The sequence below is a fragment of the Amia ocellicauda genome, chromosome 9, assembly GCF_036373705.1.
Source record: "Amia ocellicauda isolate fAmiCal2 chromosome 9, fAmiCal2.hap1, whole genome shotgun sequence".
Taxonomy (NCBI): domain Eukaryota; kingdom Metazoa; phylum Chordata; class Actinopteri; order Amiiformes; family Amiidae; genus Amia; species Amia ocellicauda.
This window is the reverse complement of record NC_089858.1, coordinates 7,479,688-7,498,848: the sequence shown is the minus strand read 5'-3', so window position 1 is coordinate 7,498,848 and position 19,161 is coordinate 7,479,688. Positions and strand designations below refer to the sequence as shown.

The 19,161-nt window shown below is 36.2% G+C and overlaps 1 protein-coding gene across 5 annotated transcripts; it reads left to right on the top strand.

Annotated features, from left to right (window-relative positions):
* The first annotated feature begins 2,509 nt into the window (after positions 1-2,509).
* Positions 2,510-18,145, top strand: LOC136758496 (LIM/homeobox protein Lhx2). Of its 5 annotated transcripts, none has more exons than XM_066712919.1 (6): positions 2,510-2,590; positions 3,955-4,085; positions 5,732-5,934; positions 6,681-7,066; positions 16,643-16,848; positions 17,529-18,145. In XM_066712919.1, exons 2-6 carry the CDS (start codon positions 3,966-3,968, stop codon positions 17,817-17,819), a joined length of 1,206 nt encoding a protein of 401 aa, XP_066569016.1. In that variant the 5' UTR covers positions 2,510-2,590; positions 3,955-3,965; the 3' UTR covers positions 17,820-18,145. The 5 variants fall into 5 exon arrangements, with proteins under 5 accessions (XP_066569016.1, XP_066569015.1, XP_066569012.1 ...); XM_066712918.1 differs by having other exon boundaries at positions 3,920-4,085; XM_066712915.1 differs by lacking the exon at positions 2,510-2,590 and adding an exon at positions 2,644-3,090 and having other exon boundaries at positions 3,920-4,085.
* The last annotated feature ends 1,016 nt before the right edge of the window (positions 18,146-19,161 follow it).

Genomic DNA, 19,161 nt, shown 5'->3' with positions numbered 1-19,161 from the left:
CCAAAGAAGTTGTATTACAAGACACATAATGCGCATTGAGTATCGCATGCAAGAAAACAGACGTCTCACTTAGTGTGTGTTAGCCCAGGCTCTGCATGTGTGGGTGCTAACAAAATAGTATTACACCATATTGAATATACAGCAGCTGGCAAATGTGACGAGGACAGTGTTTGTATCTGTGTATTTTGATTCTCCCTATATGTTTTTTAAAAAACCCTATTTTCTAAAAGGTGCACCAACAATTTGGAGTGATGTTGCATACAATTATATATGGACTGTAACAATTCTATGCCACACCCAAACAATCACAGTTTGACTAAATGAAATGGAATAAAGTATTTTAAACAAAAATAATAATAGCTATATATAATAAATACATTTTATAATCAATAATATATATGTGATATTTCTCCATCTTCTTTCAAAAATGTGTAAAATATATACAGCCTACACTTCATGTGCAAAATGAAGACCAAGCAATGTTTATATGTTTTACATCTAATCGAATTATTGTTAAATTCGTCTCTGTTTGCAATCAGATACTATAATCAAGCCATTTAAAAGTGAATGTGTTCATTAAGTAAGACAGGACCTGCGTGGCAAAACGTGCAAAGACAGAGGCAAGCCAAAAGACACCACGCATGTCTGTAAAAACGCAAGTACGCAGTGCTGTCAATGCTGAATACAGCTGGAAGCTTTAAGGTGATGCGTATCATGCATCACAGGTCGTACTGTGCAAAACTTTGTGAATAAACCAAGAATGACCTGTGTCAAAAGCGCTGACTACAAAAACATCAGACAAACAGATAGACATTCATGGGTCTGTTCATTAGAAGAAGAATAGTGAGACCACCTGACTGGCAAGAGTTTTAGGAATCCAGCCATGGCACACGGGTGGAGAAAACCTGGTGAAGCCTGAGATAAAACGTTTTGGGCATGAGTTCATGGCAAGTGGGTTGCATTTCGGCCCATGGTCAGATTAAAGTGGATTCAAATAGAAGAACAAGTAAATCGTGGTCAAATAAAAAGGTTTTGCTCCTATTGCTGTCATTTTGGAAGAAGATGGAGAAATAGCAAAAGAACCATTAGAGACCAAGCATGTATTTATATTTTGAAAGACGGACTGACAAACATGCACACATAGGCAGATGGATAGTTAGATTTACAGACAGGTGAGTGAGTAGGTAAGTGTGTAATGCTACGCTCAATAGGTGTTAATTACATGCATTCATCTTAAGGTATTTAATGCAGCCCCAATGCCGATTTCACTACCGAAGTCACCACAGCCCGAATCCCCTTGACAGAAGAGGCGTTGGGTCCTTTTGTGGGGATTTAGTCACGGTTGTTGAGTCGAAGCTGGTCCTATATTGTGCATCTGATCTGGTTGTCTAGTAGCAAACAGATGGTGCCAGCGACGATGGCGTTGCTGAAAGGTGGGTAAAGTAATGCAAGGCCTGTGATTTGTTCACCTGTCACATTTTCTTTATCGAGACGAGGGCTGTGATAGCAGGGTCGGTGGGTCTGACTTGACAACTTCTTCTTCTTCTTCTTCTTCTTCTTCTTAATAATATTTTTGCTAATATTGTTGATGCGGAAATAATAATACGAATACAGATGTTAATGTAGCCTGTTTTTCCTTTTTGCACTGTTTTTACTGATTGCACTGCATTTGGGATGATTTGATTCACAAACGTATCTTAAGGGAAATACGGTATATACTGTCCCCTGGGGCACATAATTGCCCCCTCCCCTCTCCCTGGCATATTTTTTCAAACAGTGTAGGCAATATGGAACAACATAAACAGTAATAAATAATATAAAAAACCGGTAATAAATAGTATATATATATATATATATATATATATATATATATTATTTATGGTAACAATGAAAATTTAAAATGAATTCAATTGAGTTTAATCCAGAATTATGGGACAACTATGTATTTTCGTTGGAATGCTAAGAATTTATACAAAAGCCAAATATTGAAATAGTGCGAGAGATTTACTACACAGCTGACATAAAGCAAATACATCACATAGCTCTTAGATTAACAGTGAGCGGACTGAATTGTTTCGAATGGCATTATGTTATTTGGTGGTATCCTGCCTTCACTTAAACATTACAGCCGGTCATTAACAGGATAAGGACATGTATGTGATCAATTCGAAAAATCCGCTTACCAGCTAACCCTATTAAAACAGCGCTTGTGTCCAAAATATTCTTTAAAATGTGACTGCAAAGTCTAAAGCTCACAGCATTAAGGGAATAACCCACATTGACTAAATAAAATACGCCCCCCAGCCCCCCCTCCCTACACCCACACACATCCCCCCTAAAAAGAAACAGAAAAAAAAGAAAAGAAAAATCAGCTTGATTGGTTGCGTTATTTGAGATGCTCCCTCCTTACGCGCCTGCGTAACAAACCCCCCCAACCCCCCCGTCGGGCAACAATACCAAAAGCACAGAACCGGGCCGGCTCTCTCGATTAGAGCCGGGATCTCCCAGACAGGCAGCACCGATGCCGGGTGATGAAGTCAAGAACTTGCTGCCCAATACTTGTGTTACTGTATCTTCTATTTACATGAAAGTAAGTGTTAGAAGTAGTCGTAGTATAATTAGTATTACTACTGCTACTACTATCATTATTGACATTAGTATTAGTTGTAGTAGCAATAAGACTCATAATATCTGTTGCTGTAGTTATGGAGAAAACTGCAGAAGAAGAAGCAGCAGAAGCAGCAGCAGCCCACAGCCACGACGAGCTGGAGTGACGGCAGAAACAGGACACTGATAACACGAAGCAGACTGTCTTTAGCTTTGAAGTGGCTGCTCCTGAGCACATTGCTATAATAAGAATTTGGTGACGTTGGGCAGCCAATAGGAGCCCTGGAGGGGGCGTGACGTAGGCGTCCCTGTAGAAAAGGCGCGGGTGCGGCGCAGGTCGGGAGAGCGGGGACGCGGAGTAGGGCTGGGAGGCCGCAGCTAGAGTCTGGAAGGGGATTATCCAAACTGCATGTATAGACAACTCCTCCTCCTCAATTACTCTCACACAGGAGAAAAAAACTTCTCAAGAAAACAACAGCTCCTGTAAGAGGTCCGCAGCCCGAGCACCAAGACCTGATCTTGCTTTTTAATGTTTTCTTTTTTTTTTCATTAACCAATTTGCCACAACAACAACAACACGCACTGCATTTGCAACCAGTTCAGGTTGTGTTTTACGGGCTGCTGTAACAAATTTGCAGTAAACTAGTGTCCGAGAGAAGGAGATGCACTCGTCAGCTATACGTCTTTAAGACTTTGCTTTGTTATTATTTTTTCTTATTTTTTGGAAATCTATTTTGTAATGTCACAGACAATTCGTTATAGTGCTGTTATTCGATTTTTTCCTGTCATGACATGCTATTTTTTCCTATGATTATTTTTCTATTAGTAGGATAAATATTGAGCAAAATCTGTTTTTGATAGACAACGAATTGGTCTGAAGATATGTGACAGATCCATATCAGATTGCGCATTTGTCTTTTCATTTGCTAATGGTGGCATGTTTTTATTGTTCCGCATGCATTTCGTTTAGTCTTATTTTTTTCAATCTTAACAAGCAAGAGAAAGAAACTTGCGTCCTAGGCACAGATTTAAACAGTTAATTAGACCAAACAATAGGACATACACAAAAAAGAACATGGTATGAAATAATGCATTTTACTCCTCACTGCTAATATTTTAGGCAAATAATGCAAATTGTAGAAACATATTTATCCTATTCATTTTTTTTTTTTTTTGTTTGCTTGCTCTTTGCTGACCTGGGAATTTGACGTGCTGCAAAGACAACACAGACCCAAAAGCTTTTTTTTTTTTTTTTTTTTCTACTTTCAATGCATGGGCTAGGTTTGCGTCTTATGGAAGTTTTGGGTTGCAGATCTGAAGAAAACACGTGTAATTTCCACCCTTCAGCCGTTGCAACGATGCTTTTCCACGGCCTCCCCGGAGGCGAGATGCACGGGGTCCTGGACGAAATGGACCGGAGAGGAAAAGGCGACTCAGCTGCCATCAGCTCGGCTATAGATATGGGAGAGACTGAAACGGTAGGCAAGACCACTGTGGGACCATCGGTGCCCGTTTTAATACATATACGTATTAGAAAAAGTGTTACAGTGAGAGGGATTTTGCAGCAATGCAAGGAAACATAATTACGCAATTACTTTGGTTTGTTAAAGGATAATGGTGTACTTTAAACACCAACAGTTTATACTATTGGAAAACTATTATTTCGTTTCATATCTTTTTTAATAAACCCAAATTAACAATATCTGAAATGTCAATCAGGATGCCATTGAATTACCTAATTACTCGATAATACAATATACATTTGCGCATTATTTCAGTGCGATTAAGTCTAAATAAAGAAAAAAGATGCATGCAACAAATTCAATAGACATTTTCTAGGACTAATGTATTTTATATGCATTATCATTGTGTATTACCTGTATTCGATGCCCTTAATTTTAATCAAGTTTTCATGCAGAAATTCTTTAAGATTATGTTTTATTTTAGCATATTATCAATTGCATATTTTTATTAATAGTTGTAGCTTTGCTAGTAACGGTTATTTTCATAACATAATAAGAGTGTCTTGTCGAAAATTTGTGTTAAAGAAAATATAAACGCAAAAAGTAAATTTATAAAGAATAGTGTAACCCTGGTGTTGGCCATTGATTTCTGGATATACATGTGTAAAATCAAACTGTTTTATCCCTCGTTTTGTTGTGTTTGCTGTGCACAGCAAAACATTTATAGTAGTATCTGTTTTTTATATCTAATATGTATTTTTCTGTGCATAGGCCTGTACGCATATATGCGTGTGTATGTGTGTGTTTAAAATTAATTAATGTATAATGCCAATTGGGCCTGTCCTTCCAAGTTTACCTTCCTTTACCTCTGTTGTTACATATGCCTGAGTTCATTTCTGCAATAATTTGGCAGTTTATGCTGTTTGTCTCACTATGGCGAATGCTGTTTATTTTCTGTGTTCATAGTTTCAGATCAGGCCAAATGCCATTATATAAGGCTTGCAGACTTGAGGGTTTTGTTCTTAGTCAGACTTTTCATTATAAATCTTAATTTCGATCGTAATCTCTGCCATTACAATACAGACTGTATATTGCTTTCTGTTTGTTTCTGTGTTTTTCACCAATGTTGCTGCTTTTTAAAAACTTTATTTTCCTTCCTGTGTTATGTTTTGCGCACGCATGCGGGGATGTCTTAGCCATTTACTTTATAGCAGTGATCAAACAGTTTTGATTTTATGAAATCTAAAGCTGTGTCTGTGTGTGTTTGAATTATTATTATTATTATTATTATTATTATTATTATTATTATTATTATTATTATCGTTTATTAATTTCCAATTTCCAAGGATATGCATTTTTGATACATGGGAGTAGGCTAGCCTTAAAGATAATCTTACACATGAATTTTGCGGAAACAGTACATTTTCCAATGTGTGTGCAAAACATTTGATGAATTGTAAATATAGACATTAGCGTGTTATTGTATATATGACAATGATTGCCATACATATACAATTAAACTTTCCCGGTTACAGTGCATTTGTATGTATTTTTTATTATAATCAAAAACGTTTTACCTGAACTACATGCAGATTTTCTTTAGCCATGTAGCTCTTTGTGGCCCACAGGTCCCTGATGAATGTGTTTTCTTTCCCTTGCAGACCATGCCCTCCATCAGCAGCGACCGGGCGGCCCTGTGCGCCGGCTGCGGGGGCCGCATCTCCGAGCGCTACTACCTGCTGGCCGTGGACAAGCAGTGGCACATGCGCTGCCTCAAGTGCTGCGAGTGCAAACTGAACCTGGAGTCGGAGCTCACCTGCTTCAGCAAGGACGGCAGCATCTACTGCAAGGAGGACTACTACAGGTGAACCGGGCTCCTTGTGCTCAGTCACCGCTACGAACTGCGCAGCTTAGCGGCACTGCTGGCCTGGCTGTGAGAGAGAGCAAGCCCTCCAAATGTTGTTGTTGTCCGAGCCTCTTCGATTCAATTCAGCCATCATTTTAATTAGCCGACTTCACTTCCCATAAAGCCTAAATCCCATATATCCCATATATATTTATACATTTTTCATAGTTTTTTTTACTGGCATTAAAATGGTATCTGCATAATAATAATAATAATAATAATAATAATAATAATAATAATAATAATAATAATTTCACTACCAAAGTAGGATCATTTATAGTTGCCTGTAGTATGAAAAACAAGTTATTTGCCACGCAAACTTTCTAATCAACATAGGCTATGTGCGGTTCCTAGTCTACTTTCCTGAAAGTCGGTTGGTATTTTAATTATTTATATAATTCGGTGTCAAGTATGGAAGTCACAATTTACAGCTAATTAACTACACAGCACAGCTTTAGATTTAATAATTGGAATATAACTTAAAAAAAATCGAATTATATATATATATATATATAATTATTTAAAAATCGATATATCTATATTATTTTCAATGGGCCATCTGGACCGATTTCCTACAAGTCTTTCTCCTTTTGAAATAATCCCATTGGAAACGGCTCACTGTATATAGCCATCTTGTTTTTTAAATATTGAAGTGTGACCATGTTTTATTTTGATATTCACTGACACGTAGTGCTTTCTTCCAGGAGGTTTTCGGTGCAAAGGTGTGCCAGATGCCACCTGGGGATTTCCGCCTCCGAGATGGTGATGCGGGCCAGGGACTTGGTGTACCACCTGAACTGCTTCACCTGCACCACCTGCACCAAGATGCTGACCACCGGCGACCACTTTGGCATGAAGGACAACCTGGTCTACTGCCGGCTTCACTTTGAGACACTGATCCAGGGGGAATACCAAACTCATTTCAATCACACGGATGTAGCTTCCAGCAAAGGACAGGGGGGACTGGGGACAGGGACGGGCAATGCGCTGGGACTGCCCTATTATAATGGCGTGGGGACAGTCCAAAAGGGACGGCCAAGGAAGAGGAAAAGTCCCGGACCTGGCGCAGACCTGGCGGCCTACAACGCAGGTAGGATATGGTGTTTATTTTCTCTATATAGATTTTTTTTTTTTAATTGAAGTTGATTATTTCAAATTGAAACGGTGCAACAAGAGGAGTTGATTTATTACATCCCTGATACCGTTTAAATTATTCAAGCGACCACCTGTGAACTTGGCTGAAAACGACGGGATATTTCAAAATTTATTTGTATTGAAATGCAGAAAAAGTTGGTTATATAACTTTATGCATTCTCCACACGGCTTTCACAAATAATTAAATGACAACCTTAGGTTAATTGGGAACTTCATGCAAGAAACCCGTTTTGTGCCAAACTATAATCTCGATAATCTAACATTAAATGTCTTATTTATTGATATTTCTTTTAGAGCTATATCCCTTGCAGGTACATGTTGAACAGAAAAAATGATGAATCTGTAATGCATACCCTATACATATTTTTGGCTTGCTTTGATGGCTGTTTGCACTGTAGTTGTTTATTGATTACATTAGACTGAACCATGTGCTGTCGATTTCATTTTAAATATGAATAGCCACCTACATAGAATATTTCAACCTACATGTTTAACAGTGCAAAATAATGTAATGAAGACTACATTTAAGTAGCTTGATCAATGTTTGTGAAATAATATATATTATAGACAATGCGAATTAGCTAAAGGTAAAACGTAGATAATTAGCCTAGTTTGTCTATGGGGAAAAAAGGTTTTAATGACGTTTAACATTGAATTAACTGTATGATAGTAGTAGATCTTTGTTTATTATTTGATATCATTTGGGCCTATTTATAGATTATATATAAAAAGTAAAAAGTCTGCAGTGTACACTTAATAGAACATTATTATTATTATTATTATTATTATTATTATTATTGGCGTTGTTAGATCAAATGAGATTGAAAAGCCAATCTTAAATACTTTTATTATTTTAAAACATGTTAGGTCATTGTTAAGACCTTATATTGTAATATATTTCGTGTTTTAATCCTCCCCAAACATGCTGCAAGCGATTTCTCAATCTTTTTTTAACAAATACTTCCTACAAGTTTTATTGTTTCCACATCAACGGCTGAATTAACACAGATATTGTCTAACTATGTCAAGCCTGCTGTTAAGGAGCCCTTTTTGTTTAAGGAATCTTGGCCAGTTTAGCCAGCATTTTAGTTTCACTGCTGCCGGTAAATACTTTTAATACTGCAGAAATGTGGGCTAAATTAAGCATCAATGAAAGTGTTGGTTTGGGATTTTCATTGACTACCATCATTATTTATGAAAACACGATATGAAACAGGGTGATATGCTGACACGTCGAGCTTTTTATGAGATGCATTGACCGAAAATGAGTTAATATATATATATATATATATATATATATATATATATATATATATATATATATATGCTTCCAAAAATAATAATACACAATCTTTAAATGTCTACCTCTGAAGTTAAAGCAGATTTTTGGAATTCAAATTTCAAATTTAAGTAGGCAAATATTGGATTTACTGTATTTTGGGCTTCCTATGTATTATTATTAATTTAATTATTATACAAACATTTTAGATACCACTTTAGTTATCTCGTTTCCTTTATCTCTATGGCTTTTACTCAATAAATATGCACTTAATCAATGCACATCCACTGTGTAATTTTCTGGGAAACGTTTTTCTTTTCTTTTGGACTATGAATCCTTCAGTAAAGAAAAATTACCGGGTTAAATTGAAGTTTTTATGGTGCATTGTGCATCATTAAAATGTCGCTAATATAAAATGTATATAATACAATTTATACATATATCGAATGCAAAATAGAGTTTTTTCTTTAGTTTGAAACTAGATACATTTCGTGATTTTTTTAAACATTGAGCCTGAAGATTCAGAGGAAAGTTGCTCTGTCGCCCAGCGCGTTTTCTGCGTTTGAGACCATTTATTGTAATGGATTCCCTTCTTTATTCAAACTCATAGAAACGCTGAGGGAAATAAATGTTTTGTTTTTTCTCACTTGTTCAATTTGGGACACTGGACACCTGACTGAAAAGTTGGGGGAGGGAAATGTGTCCTTAGGGGACAAAAATGTGCTGCTTTTAGGTTAAGGTCCAAACGGGTTCATTTCCCCCTAATAAAGGGGGATACAAAGCATACAAAAAGTATAAAAACTTTTCAGTGATCATTTCAAATGTAGAGACAATAAAGAAAAGTTTCATCCCTTTGTGTCTAGTAGACATATATATATATATAAATAAACATATTATATCTGCTGTCTAATCAAACCCGAAAAAAATATATTAAATGTGAGAACTATCATAATGTACTAGACTTCGTTATTTTAAAATAATCTCTATATAAGTTGCAGTATGGGTGTGACCTAACAAGTATATAAACATAGACGGATCCGTCACAAACATTGAATGTGTATGAAACATTTATGACCGTTAAAACATGTCACACAAAAAATGAAATAAATATATTAGAATGATAAAACTGACGGAGCACCTGGAAAATAAAAAATGAAAACTGTACATATATAAGTGATTCATTTTTTCTTCGTTTTTACAAATTATCAAAATAATAATAATAATAATAATAATAATAATAATAATAATAATAATAATAATAACGACCCTGTGCTGGATGAAGCGGTTATTGAAAATGCATATATGGATAATAATAACCCAAAAACACAAGCTTTTGGAGATGCACGTTTGTTTTCGTTTTTAAATCCAATGGGGTGTAATTTCACATTATAAATAGGATGTGTGTGTCTTTAACAACCATACTGACTCATTACAATGACATAGGATCATGCAGATAACACTGTCCATTTCCCCCAGTTATCTGACAGTAAATCATGAGCAATCTTTCACAACTCGAGCCTCTGTTTAGCAGGGGTGTATGTGCGGGTTTAGCAGGCAGGGCACCAGTGTTGGAGAACAGCAGCGCTCCGTCCAGCACTTCAGCATCAGCCCGGTGTGCGGAGGGAGGCGGTCTGCGGACTTTAGGACGAGGATGGAGGCTGACAAGTGGAAAATGGCTCAGATGGAGGCCGGACTTCAAAAAGGCTGCTTTTAAAAACGAGGGCTCCTGTGATCATCATTTCTTTTTCACTTGTTGAACTGCAGTTTGATGGGTTTTAGGTCAGTAAATCAATGTCGGGAAGCTTGTTGAGCGCACCAGCACCTGTACAGGATCCGGAATAAAATACTCCCTGTGCGAGTTTGAGAGAAAACCTCCCACAGGCAGGACTGCTTCATGCATTTATATATCAAGGATTTTGTGGTAGCACTATGTAATAAAAACAAATTATAATAATCGAGTTTTAACAATTGTATCTGATGTAGGTTGGCCTTAAGTTGTGCACAAGGCCCCTTTTTCCAAAATACGAAATCTCTCTATATTAGTTTCAATATACCCCCTTTTTACTGGATTGAATTGGTTTAATCGATGATCTTTCGTATAAACAGAAGGACACACAATAAGAGAAGAAAATAAAAAGTGAAGTCTGCAGCAGTGTCGGCCCAGCTCTCCAAATGACCCAGGCTGAGGGAGAAACTATGTTATCAAGCAGGAAGCTGAAGGCTTTCAATAACACTGTCACTGCCTTCATTTAAATTTCATTAACCAATTCTCTGGTGTCATTAAAGGCAATTTGAATAATATAAACGAATTATCGGTGCATTAGCAACCTTGTGCGTTTCTGCAATGAAAGCGAGCTAAGGCCTGGAAATGCCTGCCTTTTTTGCGTGTGCAGTCAGTCGCAAATGACAAAAAAAGAAAGTTATTAAAAAGAAAGCGACGTCAGGGTGCGTTTTGCCACTAAATGACTGTACTTGCTGTATCTTCTATTAATACTGTATATATACTATTAATGCCGATGCAACCCCAGGGGTTATTGTACCAGTGTATTGCTTAAGTAAGATTTTGAAATGTATTATTATTATTATTATTATTATTATTATTATTATTATTAAAGTAATGTGCACGTAATCAAACGCTTTCTACAACTTTAAACACTCTCTGCTTACCCAGGCTTTACCATTTGATGACTTAAGGCATAACCCATTTACCAATGATGTAATTAAGGAATACGTATATCTGAGCTAATTACAGAATCCCAGCCCCAAACTGGCTCTCTTTTTAAAAATAAGATCACTAGTTTGAAATGACTTGTTACACTGTGTCTTTAAACCTAGCTGAATCCATTGAGCTGAGGAGAACAAATGCAGATCAGAGTGATTCCTGCACCTCTATTAGAAAATGAACAGGGCAGCATCATTATGTAGTAAGCATGTTGATGCTCAACACTCAATCCATAATTGACCAGGGCTGTAATTACTGGCAGTATGAGAAGGCAGCTTTATTTAAACTTATGTTTGCCGTCGGATCATTTATTAGCGATGATTTAATTGTGCAGTGTGTTAATCCAGCCTTACCTCCACAACCAGTTCTGGCTCTGCAGACGCACCAGTGGAAAACATGCACATGCTTTGGGGCTCTGCTGTCCCCTGGAGGACATACTTAGAAACAGTCAAAACAAGGATCATTTCAAATCAAAGCCGACCATATACAAAGATTGTATGTCTATTGATCAGACGTGGCTTAATTTTGTTGTTGGCTTGAACGTATACGTAATTAGTTAATTATTAATTACAGTTTACGTGGCAACCCCTCCGTTATACAATAACTTCTTTGATCTGCTATTTTTGCAAGGTATTCTGAACAACTGTCCTCAGTAAGAAACACTATATACACGCTGCACAACTTTTCCCAGTAATAAACACTATATACATATATTTTACAATTTATATTTTTAATTCGAGCCAGGTTTAAGAGCCTTAACAAAATCAAGGACATAAGTATTTCTAAAATAAATCAGGCTAATTATTATGATTATTATTATGATGATTATTATTAATAATACATTAAACAAAAACCTGAACAATTCATTTTCGTCAGTAAACGCACGAAATTATTTTTGCAGCAATTAAGAAACCATCGTAGACGTAACATTTTATTTCCATCTGCAAATGGCACCAAATACGTGTTTTAAAACGGAGCCACTTAAGATTTGTCGAGATCTTGATTTGTTTAAAAGCATGATGGACACGTTTCTCATGTAACAACATAAAACGTGACAGTTAATGATTTTGGGAACTTTAATTAAAAACGTGTGTACATGACACATCCCAAAATATATGACAACAACATAAATGATGCCCCATATCAATATATTATTCCTCACTCTTAAAGCATAATAATACTAATTGTAGAATCTGCCATATAGGGTTTCTTCTGAATAACAGTAACACAAATAATGTTAATAAGAACACCATGCTAACCATTAATGTAGTCACAATTCCAGTAATGCTGTGCCAGTGCTTTTTGCACAGGCTATGATATGGTAATTATTATGTTAATGTTATGTATGTATGTATGTATGTATGTGTTTATTTAAAATGCCAGACAAATCTAACACCCTTTAAAATGTTATAACGGTCATGTACAGGCACATTAGATAAATGTTTTTAAGAGTTTAAAAATATATTGTTTATTATAAATCCTTTACATACATCGAAGAGTTCAGACCAATGCCTACATTTGTGGATTGGTGTATCATCTTTAAGACATATATATGCAGGCTTCATTTAAAATACTAATATTGGTTTCTATTAGGGAACAATGAAAATGAGGTAAATAAAGTAATAAAGCTGTATCTGGATTTAAAGCCATATCTTGCTTACTTCTCTGGTAGACATGCAGCAAGTTTACTCATTTATTTATTTAATATATATATATATATATATATATATATATATATATATATTAATATATATAATATTAATAAAACATACATTTGTATTTATTATTATGAAACCATATTGCCATATACAACTTGTACTACAGCACAATCAATATGTATTCGTATTTTGCTCTCAGTCCTGAAACCAACACCATACATTTTTGAACTGCTAAAAACAGGCCCATGCAAAAACAATGAAAATAACAACAACGGCACAACAAATTAAATTATAAAACAAACGAATTCCATCTTTCCCCCCAATTGTGTTTTGTTTTAAAAGGCTTTTTAATTAAGTGTAGAAAGAAAAATATTTTTTTAAGAAACCAGACCTTTGCTTCAGGCGATCAGTACACACTCAAGTAGCTATTTTCAACCTGAAGTGCTGAACTATTCTAATTAACAGTTTAACCTCTCATACACATGCCAGATAAAATCTTATGTCAATTGTTGCCAACTCTGGTTGTCAAGAATCCAATCTCCTGAAGGTTTTAAAGGTATTGTTAAGTCCTCTATGGTCACAAAAAGTGGAATATCTATCTATGTATCTATGTATCTATACAAATGTTATAGTTACTAAAATAGCTATGTAAAGGAAATAGAAACTGGAAGCCATTGTGCATCTAGATCAGTGCACTGGCCTACCATTGTCTTTTTCTTTGATATTACAACATTAGTCTTCAGTGAAAATAATTGAATCTTATGTTAAATTCTGAAATCACTACTAACATTTTTGTTCACATGTGTTAATTCAAAGGTAGTGGCAGATAATTATTAAGCCTTTTTTTCAGTGTCTCACGCAGTTATCTTGATTAAATTATTTACACTGTTGGGATTGTGAGAGACAGTAGTCCCTATTATAAATTATTGTGCACGGTGATACTTTTGAACTGTCCTCCTTCAGTGCCCCTTATGTTTTCCCACAAATGCACCAGCTCTTTCCATATAAGAATCATGTTGAGATGGTACATTATTCTGTTAACATTCATAAAGTGTTAATCAGTAAATCAACAGATGTAAAATTTGTATGGGGTCAATTCCACACTGGATTGATATTTTTATGTCAATATGTCACCTTTCCCTTCCTAACGATAGTTAAAAGTAAAAAAATAAAATATTACTGTGCATCAGCGTTGTTCTTTTTAATTAACTACTATTTGTAAAATCATCATTATACTGATCAAATATATACATGTCATTATGCAGAATCTCTACTGACAGAAACTGAAAATAATATGGTTTAAAATGAATTAATGGCTAATGCACTGTTTTTAAGTACTAGGGAATCAGACAAAATACCAAAGGCGACATTTAATAGGCTGCAAGGTAACACTTGTTCTCTGTGACTGCTGCAGTCCTTTTGATAGACTACAGAGAGAGCCGCACCCCCACAGCGCAGGGACGGTAGATGTACAGAACTTTACCATAAAGTTAGGTCACTTCTGGCTGTATTCTGTTGATTAAAATATGTACTGACCCATACAAAAAAAAACCTCTATACAGACTGTGGCCTCTGGTGCAATCCATAACTGATGTTAAAATGTAAATGAAAACCAGTAAATTAAGTAAATAGCAAACAAGTAAATAGTATGATTAACGCACAACCTGGCGATTAACAATTAATGACTAACCTGTAGCACCTTTTAACATTTTATCACCTTCCCTCAGTATTCTGAGAGTGTGATATCCCTGTTTAAATCTCCATGTAAATCTCCACGTAATCAGGATTTGCTAGACATCTCACCAGCGCCAGTATCCTCCAAGTTTACAATGAAAATAAATGAGGGAGAAGTAAATGATCTTGGAAAAAAAGACTTCTCATTTGGATCAAATGTCTATCTTCCTCATAATAAGACTTAAAATAACACAAGGACATGTCTGAAGTAAGAGAGAAGGTCAACAATTATACAGTGCCAAGCTTTACCATACTAAACCCCTCCAGAATATCACGTCAGACATGCATTCATAATTACATACTGATCTCAGATGCCAAATCACGGTGATCTCATCTGTGTTGCGTAAGTTTCCCAATAGGGATCTGGTTGTCATGTTATGGTACACAAGCTTGTCCGGCTAGGTATTCCTGGAGGGACACCTTTATTCAAGTGGAAAGGCTTCTGTTCTTCAAACAAGCTGCCTACAGTTCTTTCACTAGAACTTCATCTGGAATGCATAAACTGCAGAAAGATGATGCCACCTGCCACACTGCCAAACAACTCCACAGAAATGCAGCCCCCCCACCTCAACAAAATACAAATTAAAAACAGGTCATCACATTTTTCCTGGGCTTCCTGTAGCTCAGACACAAACCCTGCAGCATTCGCGTAGACACACCTTGATGTCCACCTTCCACTATAAAGCCGTTTTTCAGCAAGCTGCAAAACGTGGACCCCACCGTTTAAAAAAAAAAAAGTTGAGGCCCAGATTAAATCCAAAACTTTGAACTTTCCAAACCCAGGACCCGAAACTGTGTTTGTATACCAGAGAATCCTACCTCCTACACGGTGGAAACACATAATACAGTGGGTTGGTTATGCGTAAATATAGAGAGAGTGGAAATTTAAATGTACCATCCAAGCCTAAGTCACTAAATGGCTCCCACGGAAATTTAACCTTTTCAACTTAAATTCATACACTTTCAACATGAATGGCGAATTTCTGAATGCAGATACAGGAGTATTGATTACATTTTTATGCACACTGTTTCAGCATTTTATTCTTTATAATCTGTTTTATCTGTTTGATCAAATATTCCACAGTATTACCTGTCAAACCAGGTAGCAGGATTCCCTGGAACCTCATTGTTATGGGTAATTAATAGCTCTAGTCAACTGAAAAGGATGAACTGTCCAATGTAAGGTTTTTGTTTATGTACCATTATTCCTGAATGTATGACGCTCACTGGGAGAATTTAAATATGGAGAAGAGAACATGCCCCAGTTATGCTATTCTAGAACATGCCAAAGCAGGGGCGTCAGAATCGGATGGCCACGCCCTTTTACTAATAACGGTTATGTTTTTTGGCGGTGTAATGGCTCTATTGTACAACTTGAAATAGGAACTAAATATATGAAAATATCTTGTGCCCTACTCAACATCCAATGTGTTTGCTATTATACAAGGAAGTAGTCGAGTTGGTGTGCTCTTTCATTTTCATGTAATTAGTGGCTGATCTGGTAGAAAGATATTAGATGTGATTTGCAGTACTGGTTAAGGAAAAAGGGTCTCTCATTTTACATTTGTAATACCATACGGCGTGTTTTCATTAAGGAAAGGAAGTAATTGAATGAAGTCATGTTTAAGCCACAGAATCCAATCTTGTTAATTTCTGGGCTCCTACAGTGTATCCCAGTGTAGTATTTCACTCAGAGAACGTGGCGATTTGATCATTTGCTTGATATCAGGACCGATTGGATAATTCAGGTAAAGAGCACAAAGTGACCAGTAACTTGCTACTCACACTCTGTAATTAATGAACATGCTTTATGCAGAATCCTAAAAACAGAACGGTGACAGAATTGCATATCCATTTTCTTGTTCATGTGTTTATATCTTACATTGCAAAGATGGTGGGTAGAGGTAATAAATAGAAGCACTGGAGGATTATGGGTATTTCTGTAGCCTGTGTTATAGATATATATTCTTAATTTTAAAGAAATTGACATTTATTTTGTACTACATCACCTTCATTTTCTTCAGTTGGTCTGATTCATTCTTATCTCAGACGGAAGATTAAGTTGTTCAGTATAAGAATGTCCAGAGATGATGTAAAATCCCCCCCTTTGTGTTTCAGCTCTGAGCTGCAACGAGAACGACGGGGATCACCTGGACCGAGACACGCAGTACACCTCAAATCAGAAGACAAAGCGAATGAGGACGTCTTTTAAACATCACCAGCTGAGGACCATGAAGTCTTACTTTGCCATTAACCACAACCCTGATGCGAAGGACTTAAAGCAGCTAGCACAAAAAACAGGCCTAACAAAAAGAGTTTTACAGGTGAGAGATAATAATTACAGCCAGATGCATTTTGAGGCCTCGTTATCAATGGCAGGTTACCGGATTGTCCACACGTTAAAATAATCTGTTTCAGTTAAATCACCAGTATCAGAAACATACAGCTCTGGAAAAAATTAAGAGACCACTCCAATTTCAGAAATCAATGTTAAGTTGTCTCTTAATTTTTTCCACAGCTGTAGAAGTAACTACAGATAAATGGTCAACCTTGTTTACTGTAGCTGCTCCATAAACATCCACTTTCATGGAAGTCTAACGTAGGATGTAGAGGAGATTTCTAACCTAATAAGATGGATACAATTAGAGCTTTTTGGCTTTTGGGTGAAATGAAAGTTATGAGATCTGACTCAAGTTTCATTCAGATGATTCCATTAGGAAAGTGTTTTCCCAAAACAAAACAAACGCTAAAATTCAGAAAATGAAAAAGCTTTGAAGGCACACAAACACAAAAAGTGATGACGTTTTATAGGAAGCTGGTCATGTGGGCAAAAACATTTTCTTTTAAAAGGGCTGCTGAGCAGTAATCTGAAAAGTGCAGACCAAATTAAAGCAACAAGCAATCACTTTGCTTTGCTGTTGATGTGTTTTTTATTTCAAATATTTTCTTTGTCTTTCCCAATTTGCTAACAGTTGGAACAATATCACATTCAATTGGTTTGCAGGTTTGGTTTCAAAATGCCCGAGCCAAATTCAGGCGGAACCTTTTACGACAGGAAAACACCGGGGTCGACAAGGCGTCGGACGGGTCAACGCTCCAAGGAGGAACGCCATCCGGCCCGGCTTCAGAAATTTCCAATGCGTCCATGAGCCCGTCCAGCACCCCCACGACCTTAACAGATTTAACTAATCCCACAATGCCAACTGTGACGTCGGTTTTGACATCAGTGCCTGGAAGTCTAGAAGTCCATGAATCCAGAAGCCCTTCACAAACTACCCTCACAAGCCTTTTCTGATGTCTCGTCTATTTTGCAATTCCTATGGAAATTAAAAAAAAATAAAGAAAAAAAAGAAAAAAAGAAAAGACACAATCCCTAGTTTTATTCCAAGCCTATTTTAGATCTTTGTGTGAGTGGCAAAGCAGCCTTACCGATTGGGTTTGAGAACTGAAGCGACTCACTTGTTCCTTCGCAATGTTTACAGACTGGAGAAGACTGAACTGCTCAATCTTGGATATCGATTTTGTTTTTCAACACAACATTTGTGTAACTGTACAGTTTTGTGGACCGAGTAAGGGAACCAACCATTAAAGGATGATAATAAAAAAAAGCTGGAAAAATAATGATGTAATCCTAAAGACTGTCATGTGCCTTATACACCACGTTGTTTTCAATATCCTTTGAATACTCATACACACTTGCTTTTTCTCGATCAATAGTAAATATAGGCAGTGTATCATTTGAATTCCTCAAGCATAAGATTATTCTTAAGATGATAGAAAATTGCAGGCCTAACCATGTGTTTAGAGATGCGTGTATTATTTTCACACATGCAAAAACATACATAAACACAACGTCAGACACACTACTGATAGGGACAATTAGTGGCAAATGAGTAGATCAATATATTTTTTACCACAGGTTGAAAGTGAACACTCGCACTCTGTATACAGATGAGCCACGCAGTTTTTATGAAGTTAATTGTTCATTATGTCAGTTAGGGAAGACATAACTTTCGGTGTCCTACAGTATATATACACGTGTGTGTGTTTTTGTAAGTGTTTGCGAGTGTGCGTGGGTGTTTGCATGTGTGTTCATATATGTACACACATTTAAATTGACATTTGGAAAAAAATAAATGAAGGGACATTCCTTTCCATGGCTTTTCCATCAGAGAATTCAGAAGTAAGTAATTAAGTACGTAAGTAAATAAATAAAATGAAGAAAACACTGAATTCTACATAGTATATAGGACCACAGTAAGTGTCTGAGTTCAAAATCCAGTACACATTCACTTCCTGGAAAAATTGAAAGGCTATTTATGATCGTGTAGTAGTATAGGGTTCATAAATTATATTAACACAAAAAATATAATAAACAGGCAGATATTTGTATAAATCTGATAGTTAAAAAACACAAAGTGCAATCGATATTTAATTAAAACATTCTACTCGGCTGAGTTCCCCTTCATTGTGAAAATAGGTGAATCAATCACTGTGCTTTGATATCAATTATATTTATTTAAAACATTTTCTGTCTGTCCTGTTGTAGTTACTTTTTTACGAAAGAGACCTGTAGAACTCCCAAGAATCAACTCCAGAAATAGGTCATGAGAAAGAAAATGTATAGAGGTTTTCTA

What these genes read in the sequence shown, in the direction of transcription:
- LOC136758496 (XM_066712915.1), top strand. Translation starts at nt 3,017, where the DNA reads ATGTATAGACAACTCCTCCTCCTCAATTACTCTCACACAGGAGAAAAA. An exon ending in TGCAAGGAGGACTACTACAG is followed by an intron (nt 5,935 to 6,680) that starts GTGAACCGGGCT and finishes GCTTTCTTCCAG; the next exon opens with GAGGTTTTCGGTGCAAAGGT. An exon ending in TAACAAAAAGAGTTTTACAG is followed by an intron (nt 16,849 to 17,528) that starts GTGAGAGATAAT and finishes ATTGGTTTGCAG; the next exon opens with GTTTGGTTTCAAAATGCCCG.